This window comes from Eublepharis macularius, chromosome 5 (genome assembly GCF_028583425.1).
Source record: "Eublepharis macularius isolate TG4126 chromosome 5, MPM_Emac_v1.0, whole genome shotgun sequence".
Lineage (NCBI taxonomy): Eukaryota > Metazoa > Chordata > Lepidosauria > Squamata > Eublepharidae > Eublepharis > Eublepharis macularius.
The window spans coordinates 17,796,255-17,818,510 of NC_072794.1; the positions used below are offsets into that span (position 1 = coordinate 17,796,255).

The window sequence follows — 22,256 nt, forward strand, 5'->3', positions numbered from 1 at the left end:
TGGAAAAGGCCATCCATTGCCATTCAGGGTAGACCATCCCGAGTACGACGGACCAATGATCTAACTTGGTACAGGGGTTCCTGTTTCTAAGCTTCTGTAGAGAAAAGAGCCATTACTTTTTCCTGCTTGTGAGATGCAACTCTTGAGATGAAGACACTGGAAGAGATGGACCTTTGGCCTGATCCAGTGGGGCTCTTCTGATGTTCTCAGTAAAATGGGATTCAATAAGTTTAGAGAGGGAAGATCTAGCAATGTCTACAAGTCATGATAATTCAATGGATCCTCTATATGTAGAGGTACTCTACCTGGGAACAAATGCTAGGGATAGATACTGGGGGAGGACTTTTACCTTCTGTCTTGCTGCTTTTGATCTTCTAGAAGTCATCTGGGTGGCCACTACTGGAAAGAGGATGTGAATTTACATGGATCTTCTAATTCTACAAGGCTCTTCTGAACTACATACATCCTTAGTCAGAAACAGATTGCTTCAACTGCAAGCAGACACATCACCAGAAGCGAAACCAGCTAAAGCCAGCTGTTTATTGCAGTCAGACAAAGCAGCATTAATTTAGAGAGATTAAAATAATAATAATGCAAGTTGCATCCTGGTATTTCCGGAGAGGTCAGTGCTTCATGGGAGAAGCCTCTGTCCCAATTCCTTTGGCTGTTCCTCTGAGCCAATGTAGTTGCAGCGGATCAATTCCAAGCTAGCAGCCTGGGATTCAGGAGCAGGGTCTGGCTTTTTCTGCCATAGGCCCCCACGGGACAGCCAGCGGTACACCAACCAGGGGATGCCAATTAGAATAGGACCCACACACAGTAGAATCACCGCAATCAGGAGCAGAAGGCGCTGGGGTCCCAGGATGAGGTTTCCACCATGGGGCAGGTAGGAAAAGAATGGCTGGGAACAGGTGTGAGTCAGTTTATCATAGGCACTGAAGGGCGGGCAGGCAGTACAGTTATTGGCCATCCCTCCTTGGCACGTGTAGCATGAGAAGTGGCAGGCCGCACATACCCGGACGGTACGGACAGTACCACTGGAATCAAGTGAATGATGAGTGTGGTTGTAATACCTGGGTGGACAGTAGGTGAGGCACAGGTGCTGGAACGTGTAGAATGGGCTGGTGCACTCTGGGAAAAGAGAAGTTTATGGAAGTCAGAAAGACCAAGTTCCTGGTTGGAGGTCTCCTCTTTTGCAATGGATCACTGTATGGCCTTTTCTTTATACATAAATACACACACACACAAGTTGCAGAGGAAGGCAACGGCAAATTACCTCTGCTTCTCTCTTGCCTTGAAAGCCCCTTACTGGGGTCGTCATAAGTTGGTTGCGATTTAACAGCACATACGTATTTATGTATATAAAGCAGACAAAACTATACATCTGGGTATGTTTTCGCTGGCAGAGTGAACACCAACTGTCTGGAGGGATAAGTTAATGTTCCCTATTATGTTTCTTTTTAGACTTCCATCAGCACTTTCCGCTTTTTGCTCTGGGTTTTGTAGATATGGCTTTCAGTGCACAGTTGATACACACAGTGGCTGTCATTTATACATACAATACGTATGTCATAAATACTGCTGGGTTTATTAATGCATGAACACAACTGGAAGAACACGTACATTATCTGGGAAAAGTTCAGTGCATGGAAAAAAAGAATTGCAACTTCAATTTGCCAAAGCAGGGAAATAAAAAATAAGGAATTTTAGGAGTGGGTGGGATCGCAGCGACTGGAAATTCAGCAGCATCCCTGAATTAGGGAGGGGGCAATTAAAAATCTAAAAGCTTCTTCCATTCTGATTCCATCCAGCTCCATCCACACAATGGCTACATTAAACTCTAAAGAGGACATGCAAGTGGTCCAGATATCGGATGGGTCTCCCTGACCTTGACTCAATGATACCTACAGATACCTCTGGGAAAATACATATAACATATCCAATAACTGAGGATTTTTTCAAAATAGGATACATGGGGGCAGTTTCAGACTAAAAGAATTCCCATTGATGGGGAAGAAAGTGTAACTCTTTCCTCGTAATCCATTCCCCTGCTCAAAATCATTCCCCATCTCTTTTTCTTCAGTAGGGTAAAAAGCAATTGGGTAAGGGATCAGTGTTAAGCAGGACAACCCATCACTCTTTCTTAGCCTAGCCTACCTCTTAGGGTTGTTGTGAAGATAAAATAGGAGGAAGAGAGAACAATATTGTCAGCTTCTTTGGGTTGCCCCCCACCCCAATTAGGGACTAAAGCAAAGTATAAAATGTCTTGATAAATAAAAGGCGAGGATAAGGAGTTAAACCACTCGTCTGTAAAGTTTATATGGAATGTGTCATTTCACACTCAGCATGCAGTGTAAGTCTAGCTCATGGGACATTATAATGCCCATTAGATATATAACGTGGAAATTCTTGATTTATACAGATGTGGCAAAACTGAAAATCTACCCTCAAGGGAAGCAGATCGTAGAGTTTGGAAGTGGAACCTTATAAAGAGTTCCACTGACATTATTAGCTTTCATGACATTTTGTGGCAAGGATTTCAAGGTAGCTCCCCTGCAGCATTCTGAAAAAGGTCTTTCACTAGTAACAGAAAGCAAGATGAATGCAGCAAACAACTCACCTTGGCACGTCCCATTAACATCTCGCCTCACACACTCGCTCACTACCACAGCAGCCGCCCTTCTCGCTGACATATCCTCATCTGTCCCATATAGTTTCAATACAAACTTAGTGAGGAAGCCTTCGGAGAGGTGCAGAAGAAGATAGAAACGTGAGCTCCAGAAAGACAGGACATGTTCTGCAGCAACCTGCTTCTGAAATTCTCAGCCTCCAAATTTCTCCCTGGATTTTGAAGATCCAAATGTCCTGGGCTTGTTTCCAAAGTGGGAACAATGCACTAGGAATCTTTCATGGTCCTGTTTTTATTTTCAATTGTTGCACGGAGCACGGCGCATACACAGAGAGCCACAGCTTTGGGTTCCTGTGCATCTTCTCCCAGCTCAGCATTACCAGTGTGCACTGTGGTGGGGAGAAGGGGCCAAGTTCTGTGACATCTTTAAGGTGCTGAGCATTACAGAAAGGAATCTGGAACAATAAGTTGCTAAACCAGGAGAACACTGGAGCAACCTGCCCTTACCTGAGTTCAGGAAGGTGGCCAGTTTACCTGAGTTGTATGCATCTCCCTTGTTCTCCAGCAAAAGGGTCCAGGTGCCACGTGGGTCTTCATCCCAATAGTGTGTGGACATAAAAGACCAGTCATCATACCCATCACTACTAGTGTCATAAGGCCTAGCAGACAAAGATATGAATCAACTACTGAACCACTAGGAATCTTCCAATGTATTTTATTTTTGTATTTTGTACACCATACTGTATGTTCAAGGTTTCCCAAAGTTTCCTGCTCCTTCAGCTCTTTAGCATGATTTCTCCCCTTAATGATGGGGAAAAAAACCCTTCATGTGATTGTATTATAATTGCTTCTGTGCTATGTTTTACTTGATGTGCTCTTGTGCTTCCGTGCCTGCATATGGTTGCTAAAACAGACAAGGGAAAAGGTAAACAAACTGAAGGAGCAGAAAGCTCTGCAGCAATTCTGCTGTTAACTTTAGAAATATTCCTTGTTAGATTGCAAGGAAGGGGAAATGGGGCCCAGTGCACAAAAAAATTCTGGGACATTTCAAGGGAAGTACTGAATGAGCAATTTTGCATTTCAATTCTGTCCTTCCTCTAAGGAGCTCAGGGTAGTATACAAGGGTTCATCAATATGTTATCCTCACAACTCCCCTGCGTGGTGAGTAGGAGAGAGAGAGGCCCATTCAGCTCAGCTATTACTACTGGAAGGCTATTTGAACCCAGGTCTCCCGAGTCCTAGTCCAACACGAAACACTTTACTACCTTCGCTCTAGCTCACCTGACAGCCACGAGGGTGGATTTGGTCCCCATCGGACTAGTCAGTAAGATGGTTAAATCTCCTCTCCGGCTGTAGCTGAGCGAAAGCTGGACCTGAACGTGCTCCAGAGAAAGGATGGCAGATTTTTTCCCGTGGCAGGTAGAGGCATTTGCAGAGATGGAAAGCCTTGAGCTAAATGCCCTAGCAAGAGACCCAAAGCGCCGTCAGAGGGGGCCTGAAACCAGCATGAGTTTTTTGTCTCGGAAAGGGGGCAAGCCCAACTCTCCCGTCACTTTTACACTACGATCAACAAGCTTCCTCCTGCTTTAAACAGGGATCAAATTATTCAGTTAGCACCTTTCCACTGTTTGCCTTTACATTTTTTTTAAAAAAAAAATACTGCTTGCATCTTTCTGTGATTCAAAAGACATTCAGGCCTCCTCTTTTTTTAAAGCTTCAAAACTCCTCTGGGAAGAGAGAGGTGGGATTTTAGCCTCACTTTCTGCTTTCAGCCCGTTCAACATACCATATCCTTACCCAGCCCTACCACCCAATAGCATGACAAATCCTTAACAGAAAAACAAGTAATTTTCCAAGTGCACGCGCAATTAAACAGTAAAAACGGACCACAGGTGTGACTTCCGAAAGCACTACAAAATTCACAGTGCCCCCTTCCCCCGCCTACATTCCAGTAAAGAAAGCAAGCATGAGATACTTCTTGAATCTTCCATCATCTTATATGGTTGGAACATGCAGCCATTCTCTACATTTTACGGCAGCAAGTTCCCAAGGTTACTTATGCATTATGTGGAAAAGGGCTTGGTTTTTATCGTCTCCAGCCTTCTACTGATCAAGTGAGACAGAAATCTGGGTGGGTCTTACAGCGGCTTGTAGATAACGTTGACGGAACAGTTTTGCTGGGGCCGAGTCGGCGTCCACTTCCTGGCTAGATCCACCAGCTCTCCAGCATCTAAGAGCCCATATCCGTAATAGTGACTCACTGAAAAGAAAAGCAGGAGTGAAGGAAGCAACAGAAATATTTTGCTACAGCTAGAGATTTCAAAATTCTCATCCAAATTTCTCCTGAGATTTTGGAGCTCTGAGTTATCTGATTAGGCTTCCAAAAGGGAACAGATGCACTAGAAAGCCTCCTGTATCCTCTCTTTCAAACTTCTGAATGTTGTACCGTGTTGCGTGCATGCAATTTGCTACAGTTTTCAGCTTCTTTCCTTCATTTGTGTCACCTTTATGATACTAAGGCATAGATTGACACTACAAAAAAAAAAACCCTTGATGTGATTGTGTACTGTATCAAGATTCTCTTTGTATGGTGCTTGAGCAATGCACAGGAGCAAATGGGTGTTTCAGTAATATACTGCATAGAAAAAGAATACTGATGTAGTGGTTTGGTGTAGTGGTTGAGAGCAGCAGGACTCTAATCTGGAGAACTGGGTTTGATTCCCCACCAGGATTCCGCCCCCCAGGAGCCAGCTGGATGATCTTGGGTCAGTCACAGCTTCTTGGAGCTCTCTCAGCCCCACCCACTTCAAAGGGTGATTGCTGTGGGGCTAATAACAACACACTTTGTAAACTGCTCTGAGTGGATATAAAGTTGTCCTGAAGGGTGGTATATAAATTGAATGTTATTATATTATTATGTAGTCATACATATGAAAGTACCAAGACCCCCCCCCCTTTTTTTTTGCAGTTGTCACACAACACTCTGCTGACCCACAAGCACCATTCTGGTATCAGTCCTCCAAGAGATCAAGACTAGGGTTCGGGTCCAGAATTCGAGGAAAAGGGTGATTCTCCCCCACCCAATTTAGTACAATTCAGCTTTTCCAGATCAAAATAGGCAATACATAATCAGATTCAGTATTCTGAACTCAGGACACCAAATTAATTTGGTAAAATTTGGTAAACAAGGATTGGCTGTACCTTTGCTCTTTCCCTGCAAAGAAACAGCAGGTCCTGCCGCTTTTGCAGAGAGGGGCTGGGAGTAGCATTTTTCAAGCAAACGCCACCAAATTTTCAGGGGACCTACACCTGACTAACCTACCTCACAGGATTGTTGTGAGGATACAATAGAGGAGAATGATGTCAGCTGCTTTTGGGAGAAAATGAAGTGAATAAATAACCCATAGTAATAACTCCTACAGCAGCTGTTGGCTGGGAGCATGTGCAGCTGGCAGCAGCAGTGCGGGTGGCTGCGCGGAAGGGCTGGGAGGCCGCCTGCGCCACCCTGGCCACCTGCCATGCCGACAGGGCAGCCGGCTTGCTGGGCACCGAGCTGGCCCTCCGCCTCCTGCAGCGGCAGGGGAGGCTGGTAACGGGCAAGGAGGCAAGCAGCCCGAATCGTGAGAACGCTCCTGAGGGGCGGGCGTGCCCTGCACAATGACATCACTTCTTGGAAGTGACATCATTGCACAGTCCTGGGAGCACGTGTGTGCTTTGTGTGCACGCACGTGTGGTGACAGGGGCACCACCTGCCAGGAATTGCCCCAAGTGCCTGCAACTAACCCACACTATGCCACTGCTTGCTTAGGTCACTGCATCTATAGAAGCGGGGGGGGGGGGGGTTCCAAATTGTTCCTTCTTCTGCGATTCCTCGTAGGACCCCAGCTTCTGAATGCCTATGTATGAAACATCATGTGTGTTCAAAGGAATGACAGAGAAAGAGACCACAGTCAAAGCTAAAAGTAACATTCAAATATAGCATATAGCCACCTCAAGTAGGACTCTGGAGAGAATTCCCTAAATAATAAAAATATTTTTTTTAAAGCTTCAGTTACCTTTACACTGCCATTCTCCACATATTTGGGGAAATCAGGAGATTCAATTGATCTGCTAAAATCCTTCAAATAATGGGTGGGTGAGTGGATGTTTTAATTGAAATTTTTGCTCAGATGAATACTGTGGCCAGTTAGTTACCTTTCTAGCAGGTGGGTCAGAGCTCAGCCCATGTTTTCTGTTTGGGAGATGCGTTCCAAAACATATACAGTCTGAGGCTGATTCCAGAGGGGTCAGTAGTATTAGTTTGTGGCAGCAAAATTAAATCCCAATCACAGGGCACCTTAAAGAGGAGCACCATTGACTTGCTCCTGGTACGTGTTCTGTCTCATGAAAATTTATGGTGAAATCCATTTCGTTAATCTCTAAGATGCCACTGGACTTCCGAGTCTGAATAGATCTGAAAGACCATCTTTTCCATGCAAATGTATCCAAACATTAAGGACTCTTTTCTCTTCTCTCTGGCTAGAGAGAAGAGGACCTTTTCTATGGTGGCACTCTAGCTTTGGGATCTCATCTCCAGGGGGATTCTCTGGGAGCTACTTTATCACTGAGCCAGTGTCATGTAGTGGTTAGAATGTCGGACTAGGATCTGGGGGACCCGGGTTCAAATCCCCACTCTACCACGGAAACTCACTGGATGACCTTAGACCAGTCACACACTCTCAGCCTGACATATTCCACAGGATAAAACGGAGGAGAGGAGAATTATGTAAGCCACTTTGGGTCTCCATTGGGGAGAAAGGTTGGGTATAAATGAAGCAAATAAATAATTTAGGCCCTGGACTAATTCAATCCTGTATACCGGAAAAGTAAAGTACATGTTTTTTAATGTTACCAGGTTTAGGAACTAGCTGGCCTGGAAGTGGCCATAGAAAACTACAAGAATGTGTGGTTGCTGGAGGGGGGTGGGGAAATCACTCACTTTCTATCACATTTTTATCCCATCCTTCATTTTATGATTCATCCTTCTTCCTGTATAGCGCACTGGTAGCTGCAAAAGACTAGGATCAAACCCCCAAGCTTCCAGGAAGCTCACTGGGTGACTTTGGCCCAGCCTCTCCCAATCTCCCTGCATAACCTACCTAACAGGGTTGTTTTGAGGCCAAGACAAGGAGAACCATGCACACTTCCCTAAGCTCACTGGAGGAAAGGTGAAATAAAAAACCTTCTGTTAAGATAAAAGTATGCCTAAAACACTGTGAAGTAGCAGAGACTGAGAAACTGGTCCAAAGTCACACAGAAGCTTTATGATTGGATAGGGATTTGCACCAAGGTTTCCCTAGTACCCGGCTGACATCCCAAACTACAGTGCAACACTCCCTCTGGATGTCAGATTTAGCTTAGCCCGACTGATGCAATCTACTTGCTTTCCACCTGCACAACTGTATCCTCATAAAAAAATTATCTAATACTAGCAGCAGAGCCCATTGTAAAAATAAATACAATGGGCTCTAGCAGTGGGGCGTTGGGAGGGCCGTGCTGGTGTGGCCCTCCCAAGGCCCTGCTGCCCGCGGAGGCAGCAGGAAGGCCACGTGGAGAGGGAGCCCCCCACACTGCACCTCCCCGCCAGCTCTGCAGGCAGGCCTCTGAGGGCCGCAGAGCCAGCAGGGAGGCGCAGCGCAGTCCCACTGCCACCGCGGAGGTGGTGGGAAGGCCATGTGGGCGGCCCTTTTCCACTGTCAATCCCAGTGGTGAAGGGAAGGGAACTGCCTGCCCATCCTGCAGCCTGGCCGACATCTTGACAGGTAGGCTGCCCTTCCCCGCCATTGATCCCAGTGGCGAAAGGAAGGGAAGCGCCCACCTGTCCTGACTTTTCTGGTGGAGAAGTAGCAAGCAAAACCAAAACCAAAAGCAACTGATAAGAAAGGGAAGACAGAATTCCCCCACATCCCAGTTCTGAGCCAGTCCAGACAGGGGCAGTATACCTACCACCTCCAAGAAGTCCCATTATGCCCGCAGCAACCCGCTCCAGACTCACCTTTGCGTCCCACTCCATTCACAGCCCAGTCGCCTGCCTGCAGGTGGGCTGGCTTGGAAGCTCTCACCACCAGGTGCTGCATGTCTCGCCAGGTCAGTCCTGGGCTAGAACACAAAGAAGGACTGAGAAGGGGCTTCATGTGCGTAGCAGGGAAACAGCTCCTGAGAACTGTGGCAAGCAGCCGTCAAGACTCCAATCGGCACTGTCAGGCTGAAATCATATGCACGTTTCCAGGCACTTGAATGATCATTCTGGAATCTTCTTATTTCATATACACATAGGTATATGCACATGTAGTTACCTTATACTGAATGAAATCTCTGGTCCAGCAACGTCAATATTGTCCAAAACTGGCAGCCGCTCTCTGGGATCTTAATTGGAGGTCTTTCACATCACCTACTGCCTCACCCTTTTAATTGAAGACGCTAGGGACTGCACCTGGGGGAACTTCCACATGGAAAGCAGAGGCTCTCCCACCGATCCACAGCTCCTCCCCTTGAGTTAAAGCATGTACCCACCCTTGGCAAGTTTTGTTCCTCCCAATTTTAAGAAGTTAGCTTACTGTCTCCAGCTTGTCCAGAAGAAGACATTCCTACATCTAACTCAAAAAGAGTCCAGGGCCGTTTCCAGACGGCCCCCCGCCTCGCGAAACATCGCGCGTCGTCGCGCGTCGTTGCGCAGAAAACGCGAAATATCGCGTTTTCTCGCGCGAGTTTTGCGCGACATCGCGCAAAACTCGCGCGAGAAAACACGATATTTCGCGTTTTCTGCGCGACGACGCGCGACGTTTCGCGAGGCGGGGGGCCGTCTGGAAACGGCCCAGTAGCACCTTTAAGACTAACCAATTTTATTTTAGCATAAGCTTTCGAGAATCAAGTTCTCTTCGTCAGATGCCTGATCTAACTGTCCTGGATACAGGCCAACACCTCTCTGCTAGGGAGCTGGGATTCCATCTCACAGGTGTTTTTCTATCCTGCACCCCTGCCATTTCCTTCACTGTCCCCACCCCAACGGTGTCAAGTGAAACTGACGAGACAGAAGGAAAACCTTGCCAGTTTCATTGGAGAGCAGAGAAGGGACAGGGCAAACGACTGCGTCTGGAATCCTTGTAGGGCAAGCAAGACGCGTACATAAAAACCCATAACCGATAAAGGAAACCAGCACCAGGGAAACAAGACAAGCCTGCTCCCAGCCCATTCAGTTTCCCTTTAGAGCAGAGGAAGGGGAGGGTAAAGGACTGTGCTTTGAAACCTTGCATGATACGCGAGAATTTTAAGGGGGGGGGGGAAACCCTGTAGAACTGCAAAAATTCATATTGGGCGAAAGGCGGCCACCCCAAAGGGAGACGGTGAAGAGCCAAAATACCAAAGGCAATTTAAAACTCAAGGATCCTGGAAACCGCTGTGTTTCTTGTTCTTACTTGGCCTCCAAAGCGAGAGCAATCATGCCGGCTGCGAGAGGGGCAGAGGCAGAGGTGCCTGTGTGCTCACTGGTGCATTTGTGCCGCAAATCGGTTGTCACCTGGAAAGGGACGAAAGGGAGTCAGGAGGAAGCAGGAACTCTCTAGCCAAGGATGCTTCAGCCAGAGGGTGGTGTCAATAGCTTTTCAACGGCTTGGTTTTATATCGCATTTCAAAATTGTAAGCTGCTTCATATGGCAACCTGAAGAAGCAGCATAGAAATATGTGATAAATAAGCAAATAAAATATTTCCCCGCATCTACTCATAAAACCAGCATCGCTTCATAAATTACAACAAACTGATTGTTCAAGTCATCTGAATAGCTTGAACTCACATTCAGAATTTCAAAAAAAGGTTTTAAGGTGAAAGGCTGTTTATTATTTTTTAAATGCCTTCTTTCTCCACACATATACCCACACCCCTTTCCTTCCCACTTTCTAACCTGGCATCACCCTCCTCCATAAGGCACCAATCCTTCTCCCTTTCACATCTTACATCCGGCTCAAGCTTCTAGACCTCAAGGCCCAACTGCATCTCTTCCACAGTGCAGTGGTCCCAGGTTTCCATCCCCAGCTAAAACAGGGTCTTGGGGATGTGCTTTTCTCTGCTCAAGATCCTGGAGAGCCACTGCTAGTTAGAGGACCGGATTTGGGGCTAGATGGACCAAAGGTCTGATCCTGTAAGTGGTGGTGGAAAGTGCCCGCAAGTCAGAGTTGACTTATGGCAACCCCTGGCAGGGTTTTCAAGGCAAGAGACTGACAGAGATGGTTTGCCAGTGCCTGTCTCTGCAGCCCTGGTCTTTGTTGGAGGTCTCCCATCCAATTACTAACCAAGGATGACCCCACTTAGCTCTTGAGATCTGATGAAATCAGGCTCACCTGGGCTATCCAGGTCAGTGCCTGATCCTGTACAAAGTACCTTTATATTTGCACATTAACCATCTCCCATTATCTGCACTACTATACTGCTCTCCTCCTTCCTCCTCTCCCAACCATTTCTCTTCTGGGGTCATCCTGCAAAAACCCAAGGCACATGGGCATTTTCCGTCAAAGCTACAGCCAGATAATGTGCAGGTAGGCGGGAAGGAATGGGTCAGGACAGAATTGTCACATACTTCAGAGAGCGCTGGACGTTATTCGGCAGCTATTTCATCCGCTGTGCTGAACGAGGTGGTTAAAAACAGCTGCCAATAAGGTCTGAATGATCACTATTTTTGAAAGCCTCTTGCCCATCTTTCTTCCCCAAAGGAGCTGAGGAACTTCCCCTTATTTCAGTAAACCCCTTTCACAAGGGCTTGGATCCTGCTGAAAACTCTTCCTTCAGCAGGGCATCATTTCACTGCCTCCCCTCCCACTGCAACCAGAAAGCCTGAGGGAAGGAATCAGAAGTCTGCTGAAAAGGGGGGAAATTGGCAAAAATCATCTCCTTTCCATATGTGGGATCCAGCTCCAGTTATCAAGTTTATCGAGGCACAAGCTTTTGAGAACTACAGCTGTCTTCATCAGATGCATGCATCTGATGAAGAGAGCTGTGGTTCTCGAAAGCTTAGGCCATAATAAAGTTGGTTAGTCTTAAAGGTGCTACTGGACTTTTTACTATTTTACAACTACAGACTAACATGGCTAACTCCTCTGGATCTAACTCCAGTTATGTTTTCCCTGATCTTTAACATCATGTTGCTTTCCAGACAGTTTGGGTTAAGATACTCTATGTGATTGCTGCCCAATATTGTCCCGCAACTCTACATCCCCCCCCCACACCCGTGTAATCTCACAGGGTTCCTTCTAGCCTCTCCCATCTGTTTTCTTCATCATCAGTCTTCTGCCTTCCAGTGAAACTGACAGGGTGAGAAGAAAATACTTCTCGGGTTCACCAGCAAAAACAAAGAGATCCTTCCCCAGACCTGCATGCTTACCCCGGAGAGCAGAAAATGGGGTCGGGGAAGGGAAACTGTACTGTGAACCTCTACACAGGGAGAGAGGCGGACATCTGAAAAAATGATGGGGTTGAAGTCTAAAAAAAATGCACTACAGAATGCATTTGTTCACAAGGGACACAAAAAGACAAGGAGATTGAAATGTTACGCCCTTCAGCTGATACGAAAGAAGATATTCTCCACTTGTTCTGCATGGATGCTGGCCAATGCTACCTTACCTGCAGGCCAGCAATCATTAAAAACCCAGTACAAGTGAATTGAAAACTGATTTTCTGCCTTTCATACATGCACTCCTAAAACAGAATGAAATTCGAATGCACTTTGAGGCACTTGTGAAATTTGCCCGTTTCTAAGAACTGTGCTACCAAAAAGTGCATAGGAAAGCCCCAAGGGGTTAATTTCTGTAACTGTCAATAGGAGGCACTATTGCTTTACATAAGTCTGTCTAATCCAAGGACAGTTTGGTGAAAATAAACACTGCTTTAAAAGTACAGCCTTTAACCAGAGGAAGAGAGCGAGGAGGTGATAGGCCTGATCCATGCTGCAGTTGTCCCTTTTTCAAGGGACTATAAGCAAAAAGCTCTTACAATCTGCTTTTCCCCCTTTGCCCCGCTGCTATAGGTGGTGGTGAGCGTGGAAGCGCAGGCCTCGTTGTACCAGGGAATATGACCACTCTCAGTCGTGCTGCCCACTGACAAGGTATAGATGCTGTTTGTGTAACCATCACAGTTGCAGTTGTCATAGCGGTAGCCGCCATTGCCGGAGGCCCAGACAAAGAGCGAGCCCAGACCGCCACGGCCCTGTGATAGGGAAAATACCACAGAATCAGAATCCTAGCAGAACGTCCCGGAGGAAAAGAGATGGCAGGGACACATTTTCACATACTCATAGAATCATAGGGTTAGAAGGGACCTCTAGGGTCATCTAGTCCAACCCCCTGACAATGCAGGAAATTCACAACTCATTCACAATTCATTTTAAATGATTGTGCTGAAAGGCTCTATCCAGCGCTAAACATTATAATATTCTTTAAACAAATTATTCAGAAAAAAATGGACCAGGCACAGAGGATGACACAAGAGGCACGAACCTCTAGAGATCTAAAAAAAGGGAACAAGTATTCTGGCAAAAGACATGGGAGGCTGCACACGAGCGCCGCTCAGTTAAATCTGGGAAGGGGACATAGCCCAAAGATACAGAATATGCTTTGCAGGCAAAACGTTCACCATCTTTAATTATCATTAACAGGGCTGGAAAACACCTGTGAAAACAGGAGGCAGTCAGAGACCATTCAGGGCTAGAGGGATCTATGCTCTGACTTGAGACAAGGCCGTTCTGTAGGGTCATAAACAAAAATCTTCAGCTACACTCTTCTGTTTTTGCCAACAGCGAATAATAACAACAACAACAACATTCGATTTATATACTGCCCTTCAGGACAACTTAACGCCCATTCAGAGCAGTTTTCAAAATGTGTTATTATCCTCAAGACAATCACCCTGTGAGGTGGGTGGGGCTGAGAGAGCTCTGAGAGAGCTGTGAATGACCCAAGTCCACCCAGCTGGCTTCAAGCGGAGGAGTGGGGAATCAAACCCGGTTCTCCAGATTAGAGTCCCGTCACTTTTAACCACTACACCAAACTGGCTCTCAGTGGTAAAGTACGCACTTTGAATGCAGAAAGTTCCCAGTTACCAGCCAGCATCTTAAAAGGACCTCAAGTCACAGGTGTTTGGAACGGTCTCTCTCTACCCAAGACCCTGGAAAGTCATCACCTCTTATGAGTAGACAGTACTGGGACAGATGGGCCAATGGTGTGACTTGGTCGAAAGCAGGTTCATACACTCAAATTGAGAGAAAGGCCAGATCACATGTGACTGGCCATCCCAAGGAAGATCACCTGATGTTTACAATGGGGTGCCCCTATCTTGGTAACCTGATTAAATAGCTGCACATACACCACATCCTCACACAAGACAACATGGACGCGAAGCACCATAAGCAAACGTGGCAGCTGGAACTGGGGCCGCCACTCCAGGGTTGAGGGAAGGAGGCCAGAAATGACCAGTCCAATACAGATCTCTCTCCTGCACGATGCCTTATCTCACACATTGTTCCTCCAAACCCAGAGATACATTAGAGCATGGCTTACATTGATGATCCCATTGTAGAAGGCTTCAAGGGCCAGAATCCCTGGGCCATCCACCGTTTTCCCATCATCCTCTGGGCCCCAGCTGGCACTGTATATGCTGATGTGCTGGGGATGGAAACTCAAGGACTGAGCTTCCACGATATCCGTCACAGGCCCATCCAGCATCCTTATGCCTGGGAGAGAAGATCTGAGAATTGGGTCGATTTCTTGGACCATGCTCCCATTTACAAACCCTTTCCAGTAACCCCAGGTCCTGAGTGGCTACCCAGGATCCTCAGACTGGTGCAAACAAGCCCAGATTTGCTCTCCCTCGCATTCCTAATCCAACACAGAACCATTGCAGAGCCTTGCACGTGTGCTGCATGCCACAGCTTTCAGTCAACCCATCTGTATCTTCCCTCCTCTACAATCTCAAGGTGCACATCATTAAAACACAGCAAATAAGCTGTAGTTGAGTCAAGGTTCCTATTGAGTGATGCCTCACCAATGTGCAAGAGCACACATGAGCAACAGAAAAACACCACACCAATGGAATCTTACATAGATCCTATCAGGACAGTATTTCAGTGTTTTATCAGCATACATTAGTAAGATGGGGTAGGGGGGAGAGGAAGATGCATAGGAAAGAAGGAACTCAAAGCTTTGGCAAACAGGGAAATGTCCACCCATTTCTAGAATCAACTTGGAAAGTTCACCAAATTAAGCAAAAATTAAAGAGGACTGAACTGCTGCGCAGGGAGAAACTCTGGAACAAATAAAGGAACGGAATGGAGGAAATTTGATCATCTCAAAAACAATAGATCACTTACCCCCAATGTTAGCTCTATGTGCAATGCCAGCTCCACAAATGCCATTGTTGGCGGCGGCAGCCACCTCTCCAGCACAGCGAGTTCCATGCCTGGATGGAAAAGTGGACATCATTGTGAGACTATCCCCTATATTTTCTAAGTATCCTCCCTTTTTTCCCCCTTGGACTTCCAGAACTGGAAGTGGGGCATTCCCAACAAGATGTGGATGTTTGGTGGGAAGGAAAGGGGAGACACAGAGCTCCCTTTAAAACGTGCCCAAGAGGCAAAAGTTAAATTATAATTCCTCAGAAGTGGAATGCGCAGTAGTTCCACTCTGTCCTGCAATCAAGGAATGGGGTGGAGGGAAATATGCTCGTTTCTTGTCTGTGTCCCCCACTCCTACCAACATACTGTCTTTCTTTGGCTGTACGGCTCTCAATAGGGACATTTGGGTTGAGCCCCCAAACCACGATTAGGACCTCACCGATTCTCATTCCAAGCATTGTAGTGCGGCTGAGGGTCCGGATCATTGTCGTTAAAATCGTAACTTGCCAGGGGATCCTGAAACCACAGAAAGAGCATGGATGAAAAAGGACCCCTTAGTATAATTTGCAGAAGGATGTCAGTCACATAGATCTGAAAGAGTCCCCAAGTGTGGTCTGAAAGCACACGATCTGCAACCTTGCTGGAGCTAAGTTGGCCTCGACCTGGGCAGAGCTCAGATGGAAGATCTGGGAATTCATTTGTGCTGATGTGCACCTACGCTCCTGCCTGTTGATAAAGCACTGCTAAAAAACAACCTTGGTACAATCATATGAATACTTTTCTTCATGTTATTTAGGCTGATGGGCTCATACACTCTGCACGTTGCTAAAATATCCCAGCCTTTGTACAATCACAAAAGAGCCTATGTACAATCACAACAAAATATTTCTCTTGTTGCTAGTTTTTATCAGAACACGGATATGTAATGTTGAGGCTAGAAGAGATGCAATGAAATGGAAGGAACACAGAGGTGTGGCAACTCACACGTGCAGTGTGCCACACAAAACTCAGAAACAGACAAAAAGAAGCAAGGGAGGATTCCTAAAGCAGCTGCTCTAGTTTGCAAATAAAACTACCCAGTGTGCTGTGGTTGATGCAATGCTGGCATAGGACTGGGAAATCCCAGATATAAATCTCCACTCTGCCATGAAGCTCATTAGATGTCCTTGGGCCAGTCTCCTAGTCTAACCTACCTCACAGAGTTGTTGTGAGGATTAACTGGATGAGGGAAGAACTGTCACACTGACCACCTGGGGGAGCAGGGGATAAAAATGTGACAAAATGGCTAATCTAGAACACCAGTATCAGGGGAAGAAATTCAGATGTGGAGACTTTCAGAAGCACACCTACATTATAATGAAACCGAAAACCTCCAGGATAGTTTCATCCAAACTAAACTCTCTAATGCCATCCTAGAAACATCTCAATCCCTAAGAAGCGATTTTTAAAAAATCTGGTGTCAGTAATGTATGCAGGCTTCTGAGTTTCACAGAACTCTTTGTCAGGCAGAACGGAAATATGGGGGGAGGGAACTATTACACGTGCATACAAGATCAGCGAGGTGAGCCATGGCGGATAACAATTTTTGTGCTGACAGCTGGGAGATCTGAAAATCCACTTACGACCGATGTAAAAATGGAAAGTAGGCATCTTTTCTAAGAGTCAGAAATCTCTAATCTTGATTTAAACCACCCCACAGGAGACTAGAAAAAGCTGATCGGTAACTCAGAAACAATTCCCCCCATCACCAAGAACTGCCCCGTATCCCCAGCTCTACTTACATAATTGTCTACCAGATCGGGATGGTCTTTCTCAATACCGTCATCCAGAATGCTCACCACCACCCCTAATCCGGTGTAGCCTCTGCTCCAGGCTGCCAGGACATTGAGGTCTGGAGTCACATCGTTATTCTAAAAAAAAAAAAAAAGCGGGGAGAGAAAGGCAGCAGAGGAAGAGATCAGGGATGCTTTCAAAATTCTCCACATCCCAATGCTTCCTCAGGCTTTGGAGTTCTGTGATATTGAATCTTGTTTCCAAAGTGGGACTGATATATTATGAACCGTTGTTTTATTTCTGAAGTGTGTACAAAGTGCTGGGGCCTAGGATTAGGATCTGCCATAACATGCACATTCTGCCTGTGCTCCAAGACTTAAGAAGGCTTCTGATTTGTTTTGGAACCAGATGACAACAGCATCTTGTTCCCCACAATGGCTCCAGGGAAGTCCGTAAGTCGAGTACGGAGACCAAAGTCTCCCCTGCCTCTTTACAGAATCATAGGGTTGGAAGGGACCTCCAGAGTCATCTAGTCCAACCCCCTGGACAATGCAGGAAATTCACAACTACTTCCCCCTCCCTCCATGCAGGAAATTCACAACTTCTTTTCCCATCCCCTTCTTCGAGCAACTAGCATTCAGTGGTATATCACCTATGAACATGGAGGTTCCATTTAGCCATCACGGCTAATAGCTGTTGATGGACCTGTCGTCTGTGAATGTGTCAATCCCCCACCCCTTTGAAGCCACCACTGGATCCTGTGGGCAGTGAGTTCCACAAGCTAATTATATCTCATGTGAAGAAGTACACCCTTTGCATACTGATTTTTACTTAGGAAGCTCTAAATAGCCCTGCATACGGATCCCTAAATGACCACCTGCTTCCATATTAACCTGTCACAAACACACACCCTTCAAAAACAAAACAAGCAGTTTTTCAGTTTTTCAGCCTCCGGTGACACATTTTGTTTACCCCACTTTTATGCACTGCAAGCTGTCTCAAATGCTCACTGTGAAAAAGCGGACTCAAAATGCATCCAGAGATAAAAGGTATTCATGGCCCACTCTAAACCAATAGTTCAGAGTGGGTTAGAAAAAAAGTTTTCACGTGTTTAGAGTTTACAGTGATTTCTACAAGTGTTTTCCTTTGCCTTTTACGTGTATGTATGTATTTATTTAGCTATTTATACCCCCTTTTCTCCCCAACGGAGACTTAAAGCGGCTTACGACTTTGTTCTCCCCTCCTCCACTTTAACCTTTCATTAACTCTGTTAGGTAGGTTAGGCTGATAGAGTGTGACCGGCCCAAGGTCACCCAGGAAGCTTCCAGGGCAGAACCGGGGTTTGAACCTGGGTCTCTGTAATCTGACCCTTTAACCACACCATCCTGGCTCCCCATTGGCAGGGGACAGCATTTCTTAGGACATAAACAAATGACTTCCCTTCTCGTTGCACTCTGTGAGGCTGGCAACTGCTTCCTCGTGCTCTAGGCTCTTCACTCACCCACACATGCTGTCCTTTGCTCATGGCCCAATTATCCCACAGGCCGCTTACCATATACCACTGTTCCTGGAACCACGGGTCAGTGGGCACCACTGCAATAGTCCTCCGTGACCGTCTCTTCAGAATCTGCTGCTCAAACCAATGGACCTAAAGCCAATTTTGAAACCACTTTAAACACTGTTCCGGAATCCCAATGATTCTGTTTCCTGTTTTAAATGTCACCAGACTGCACCAGACAGGGCAGGAAACAGTCTCTGTTTCAGAGATTGGTCCACAACACAACAAAGCACAGTTGTGATCACAGAGATCTGTTAAGCCAGCTCCACTTCACACAAGCACATACTCTGCTCTGAATTTGAGGTGGTACTTTTAGTGTTCATAATAATATTTGATTTATATACCGCCCTTCAGAATGACTTAACACCCACTCAGAGCTGTATGTTATTATTATCCCCACAACAAAACACCCTGTGAGGTGGGTGGGGCTGAGAGAGCTCCGAGAAGCTGTGACTGACCCAAGGTCACCCAGCTGGCTTCAAGTGGAGGAGTGGGAATCAAACCCGGTTCTCCAGATTAGAGTCCCGCGCTCTTGACCACTACATCAAACACGTGTTAGTGTAATCCTTCCAACATGCCTGCAAAGTAGGCCATCAAGGGTGCGAGGATGAGACAAAAAAGCAGCTTGCTACAAGCCACTGAGTGAATCACAGCAAAGCAGGAATTCGAATCAGGGGCCCAGATGGATTGCAGATAGCTGCCGTATGACTAACAGGTGCTCCAAACTAATTTATGTCACAAGGGCGACACAGTACTAATCAAGAATCTGCCTACCTTAGGTTCTTTTTTCAGACGTACATGCCAACCCCAGTGTGGATTTAAAGACTGTTGTTTTACACCTCTGTGTTCAAGGTGGTAATAATTTCCCCCTTCGATCACCTGCAGGTACAATTGAACAATGTACAAAAACAGTGTGATTCACCTGAGCCACAAAAATGACACAGAGAGAAGGTTAATTCAAATCAATTCCAATGTCTCATCCCGCTTGTTTTAGCTGTGTTTCGAATTCGCCTCTTGATTCCCCCCCCCCCCTTCCAGGAAAATCAAATCCACGAGTCTTGTGACACCTTCTGCTGCAAAACAGACCCGTTTTTATAGCTACATGTGCCAAGATGTCACCAGGACACATAAATATGACATCTGCTGTATACGGCATACAAAATCTGTATGATGTGCAAATGCAAGACAACTGTATTGAGAAAACTAAAAGCAGAGAGCTGAAAGAGTCGACAAAATAAAAGAAATCAAGGTAAAAAGAAACTGAAGGGGAAATCATTCAAAAACGTGAAAGCAAAATGAAGCTTGCTCAAAGTGTCCCCTTTACCCTTCCCCCAGGGCCAGGTCTCTTAAAAGATAATTCAGAACAGCAGCAAAATCAATGCATTCATTATAGGAGCTACATCAAACTTGTCCATCAGGAGGAAAAAAATCCTTTAATGTTCCATAATAGCAAGCAACAACTCTAACGCTGTCATAAAAGTGCTATACTTATACAAAAATAAGATCTCATCAGTGCCAGGGATATCAGACCCCAAATCTTTTGCCACCCCCTCAGTCACCCTTCCCCATAAACACTGGTGCAATAGGAAAGACTTCCACTCCTGCCAATTGATTTAGGATGCTGTTATTTCTAATTGCTATTTTGCTTTGGGGCCTTTTTAAAAAGTGATTGGCAAGAGAGCAGTCTCTATATGATCTGGCTTTTATGAGGGTAATTATTATGTATTTTTAATGTATATGGCTTTAATAACTGGAAGTCACACTGACTTCATGAAGACAGATAGGGCATGAATATTTTAAGGGAATAACCAAAATAAGCTCAGACATTCCCTAACTTGTACAATACAAGAAGGGAATAAATTCATGGTGCTTGTGAGCTCTCTCAGCAAAGAGGCTGCCCACTGCACATCTGCATGATTCACAGTGCTGGTTTCACGTCATACCAATCAGTCCTTAATGGGGCTATGCACCAGATGCAACTTGGTTATTCAATCACTCTCAGTGCAAAGTGGCAACCAAATCAACCATACAACAGAGAAAGTCTGCACAACTTGCTGGTTTGGGGGGGTTGCCTCTTCCGCTACCCATTCCAAGGGCCCCCCTTTTTAAAAAGCCACGGCACTCTGCACATGCTCAGGAATACATAGCCCTTGGGCGTTCATTTGAGAAAGAAAATCTTCCCCTTTAGAGCTGCTAATCAAGCTGATTTTAGTCAGCTTGGCAAGAATTTCTACCAGCTGTTCAGTTGCCAAATTTGGTGAGTGGAAAGCTAGAAAAAAAGAAGCCTATGGGACTAGCTGTTTGGTTGTTTATTCTTGCATTACTGTTGAAAGATATGGGTTGTCTTTTTTTTAAAAAAAAGTGTGCACCATGTAGAGAAGGCCCCCTGCACATGCTCAGATGTATTACACACAGAGACAGCCTTGTGCTGAAATCAGCTGTATCTTTTTCTTATCCTCAGGCTGCCAACCTCCAGGTGGGGCCTAGAGATCTCCCAGAATTATAACTGATCTCCAGAAGACAGAAATCAGTTTACCTAAAGAAAATGGCAGCTTTGAATGGTGTATATGGCAATATAAACTGCTGTGGTCCCTCCCCTCCTCAAACCTCTCTTTCCATATCATAAAATCTCCAGGAATTTCCCAACTAAGAGTCAGCATCCCTATCCTATCCCTCTGTATCCTTCCCCCGGGATTGAATTATGGCTTGTAAGCACTTTAGGACAGGGTGAGATCTGACTTCTTGATAGTTACTCTGTATAGCACCATGCACATCGAGAACACTATAACGATGATAATCTCTACAAGATGCTACCAGGCAGCTCGGTGGAATGGCTCTATATATATGCAGAAGAAATTTACCAAAAGGCTTTTTAAACACACTTTGTCCAGTTCAGGGAACCACACTTCGCATGTGCTCAGAGGCCTGGCTGCAGCCTTTTAAAATACAGATACCTTTCTCCAGCTCAGGAAAGGCATACTGCCCATGCTCAACAGAAAAGAGTCCAGTAGCACCTTCAAGACTAACCAACTTTACTGTAGCATAAGCTTTCGAGAACCACAATTATCTTCATCAGATGTATCTGATGAAGAGACCTGTGGTTCTTGAAAGCTTAAGCTACGATGAAGTTGGTTAGTCTTGAAGGTCCTACTGGACTCTTTTCTGTTTTGCTACTACAGACTGACACAGCTAACTCCTATGGATCTAGGCCCATGCTCAGGGACCTTTTAACCATACTAATGGTTTGTTTATGTTTAAATAGACATCCCACCCCCCCACACCGCCTTGCTCAGTTAAGGTCACTCTGCATATGTTCAGAAGGCTCATGAAGAAATATCTGAAGAAGTGAGCTGTGGCTCACGAAAGCTCTCAACCTACCACAAATTTTGTTAGTCTTATAGGTGCTACTGAACTCTTGCTCTTTTCTACTGCTACAGACAAACACGGGTACCCATCTTGAGCTAAACAACAAACACCTTTTGGCATTCTGCATGTGTTCCAAAGCACCCTGTCTGTTCAAACACATTGCTAAGATATTCTGTGCGCGCTCAGAAGCTCTGAGCCACACCTTTTCCAAGTTCACCCAGACCATCCAAATCCTCCCCCACTTATTCTAGGTGCAGCAGCAGAAGGAGAGATGAGTTTCCTTCCTCCCTCCCTCACCTGGCCCAGGTAGAGCAGCCCATGCTTGCGTGCCAAGCGCTGTACTTCCAGCACGCCTCCGGGGACGCGGATAGCCCAGCTGCTCAAGAAGATACGTAGCCCTACGCGCCCCCTGGAGGCGCCGCACCAGAGGAGCAACAGGCAAAGCCCGACCTCTGTAACCACCACCCCCTTCATGATTTGCCCCAACTAAGCCGCGTCGGGTCCTTATATTGGCTTG

At 46.0% G+C, this 22,256-nt stretch overlaps 1 protein-coding gene across 1 annotated transcript; it reads right to left on the reverse strand.

Moving 5' to 3' along the window:
* Positions 1-631: 631 nt before the first annotated feature.
* On the reverse strand, positions 632-22,213 carry PCSK4 (proprotein convertase subtilisin/kexin type 4). The gene is made up of 15 exons (XM_054980293.1): positions 22,037-22,213; positions 19,148-19,252; positions 18,368-18,463; positions 16,824-16,952; positions 15,482-15,558; positions 15,019-15,107; positions 14,210-14,382; positions 12,648-12,860; positions 10,084-10,184; positions 8,664-8,767; positions 4,772-4,889; positions 3,911-4,090; positions 3,164-3,288; positions 2,621-2,740; positions 632-1,131 (listed from the first exon to the last, which is right to left on the reverse strand). The coding sequence occupies exons 1-15, from the start codon at positions 22,211-22,213 to the stop codon at positions 632-634; spliced, it is 2,307 nt and encodes a 768-aa protein (XP_054836268.1).
* Between the last annotated feature and the right edge of the window lie 43 nt (positions 22,214-22,256).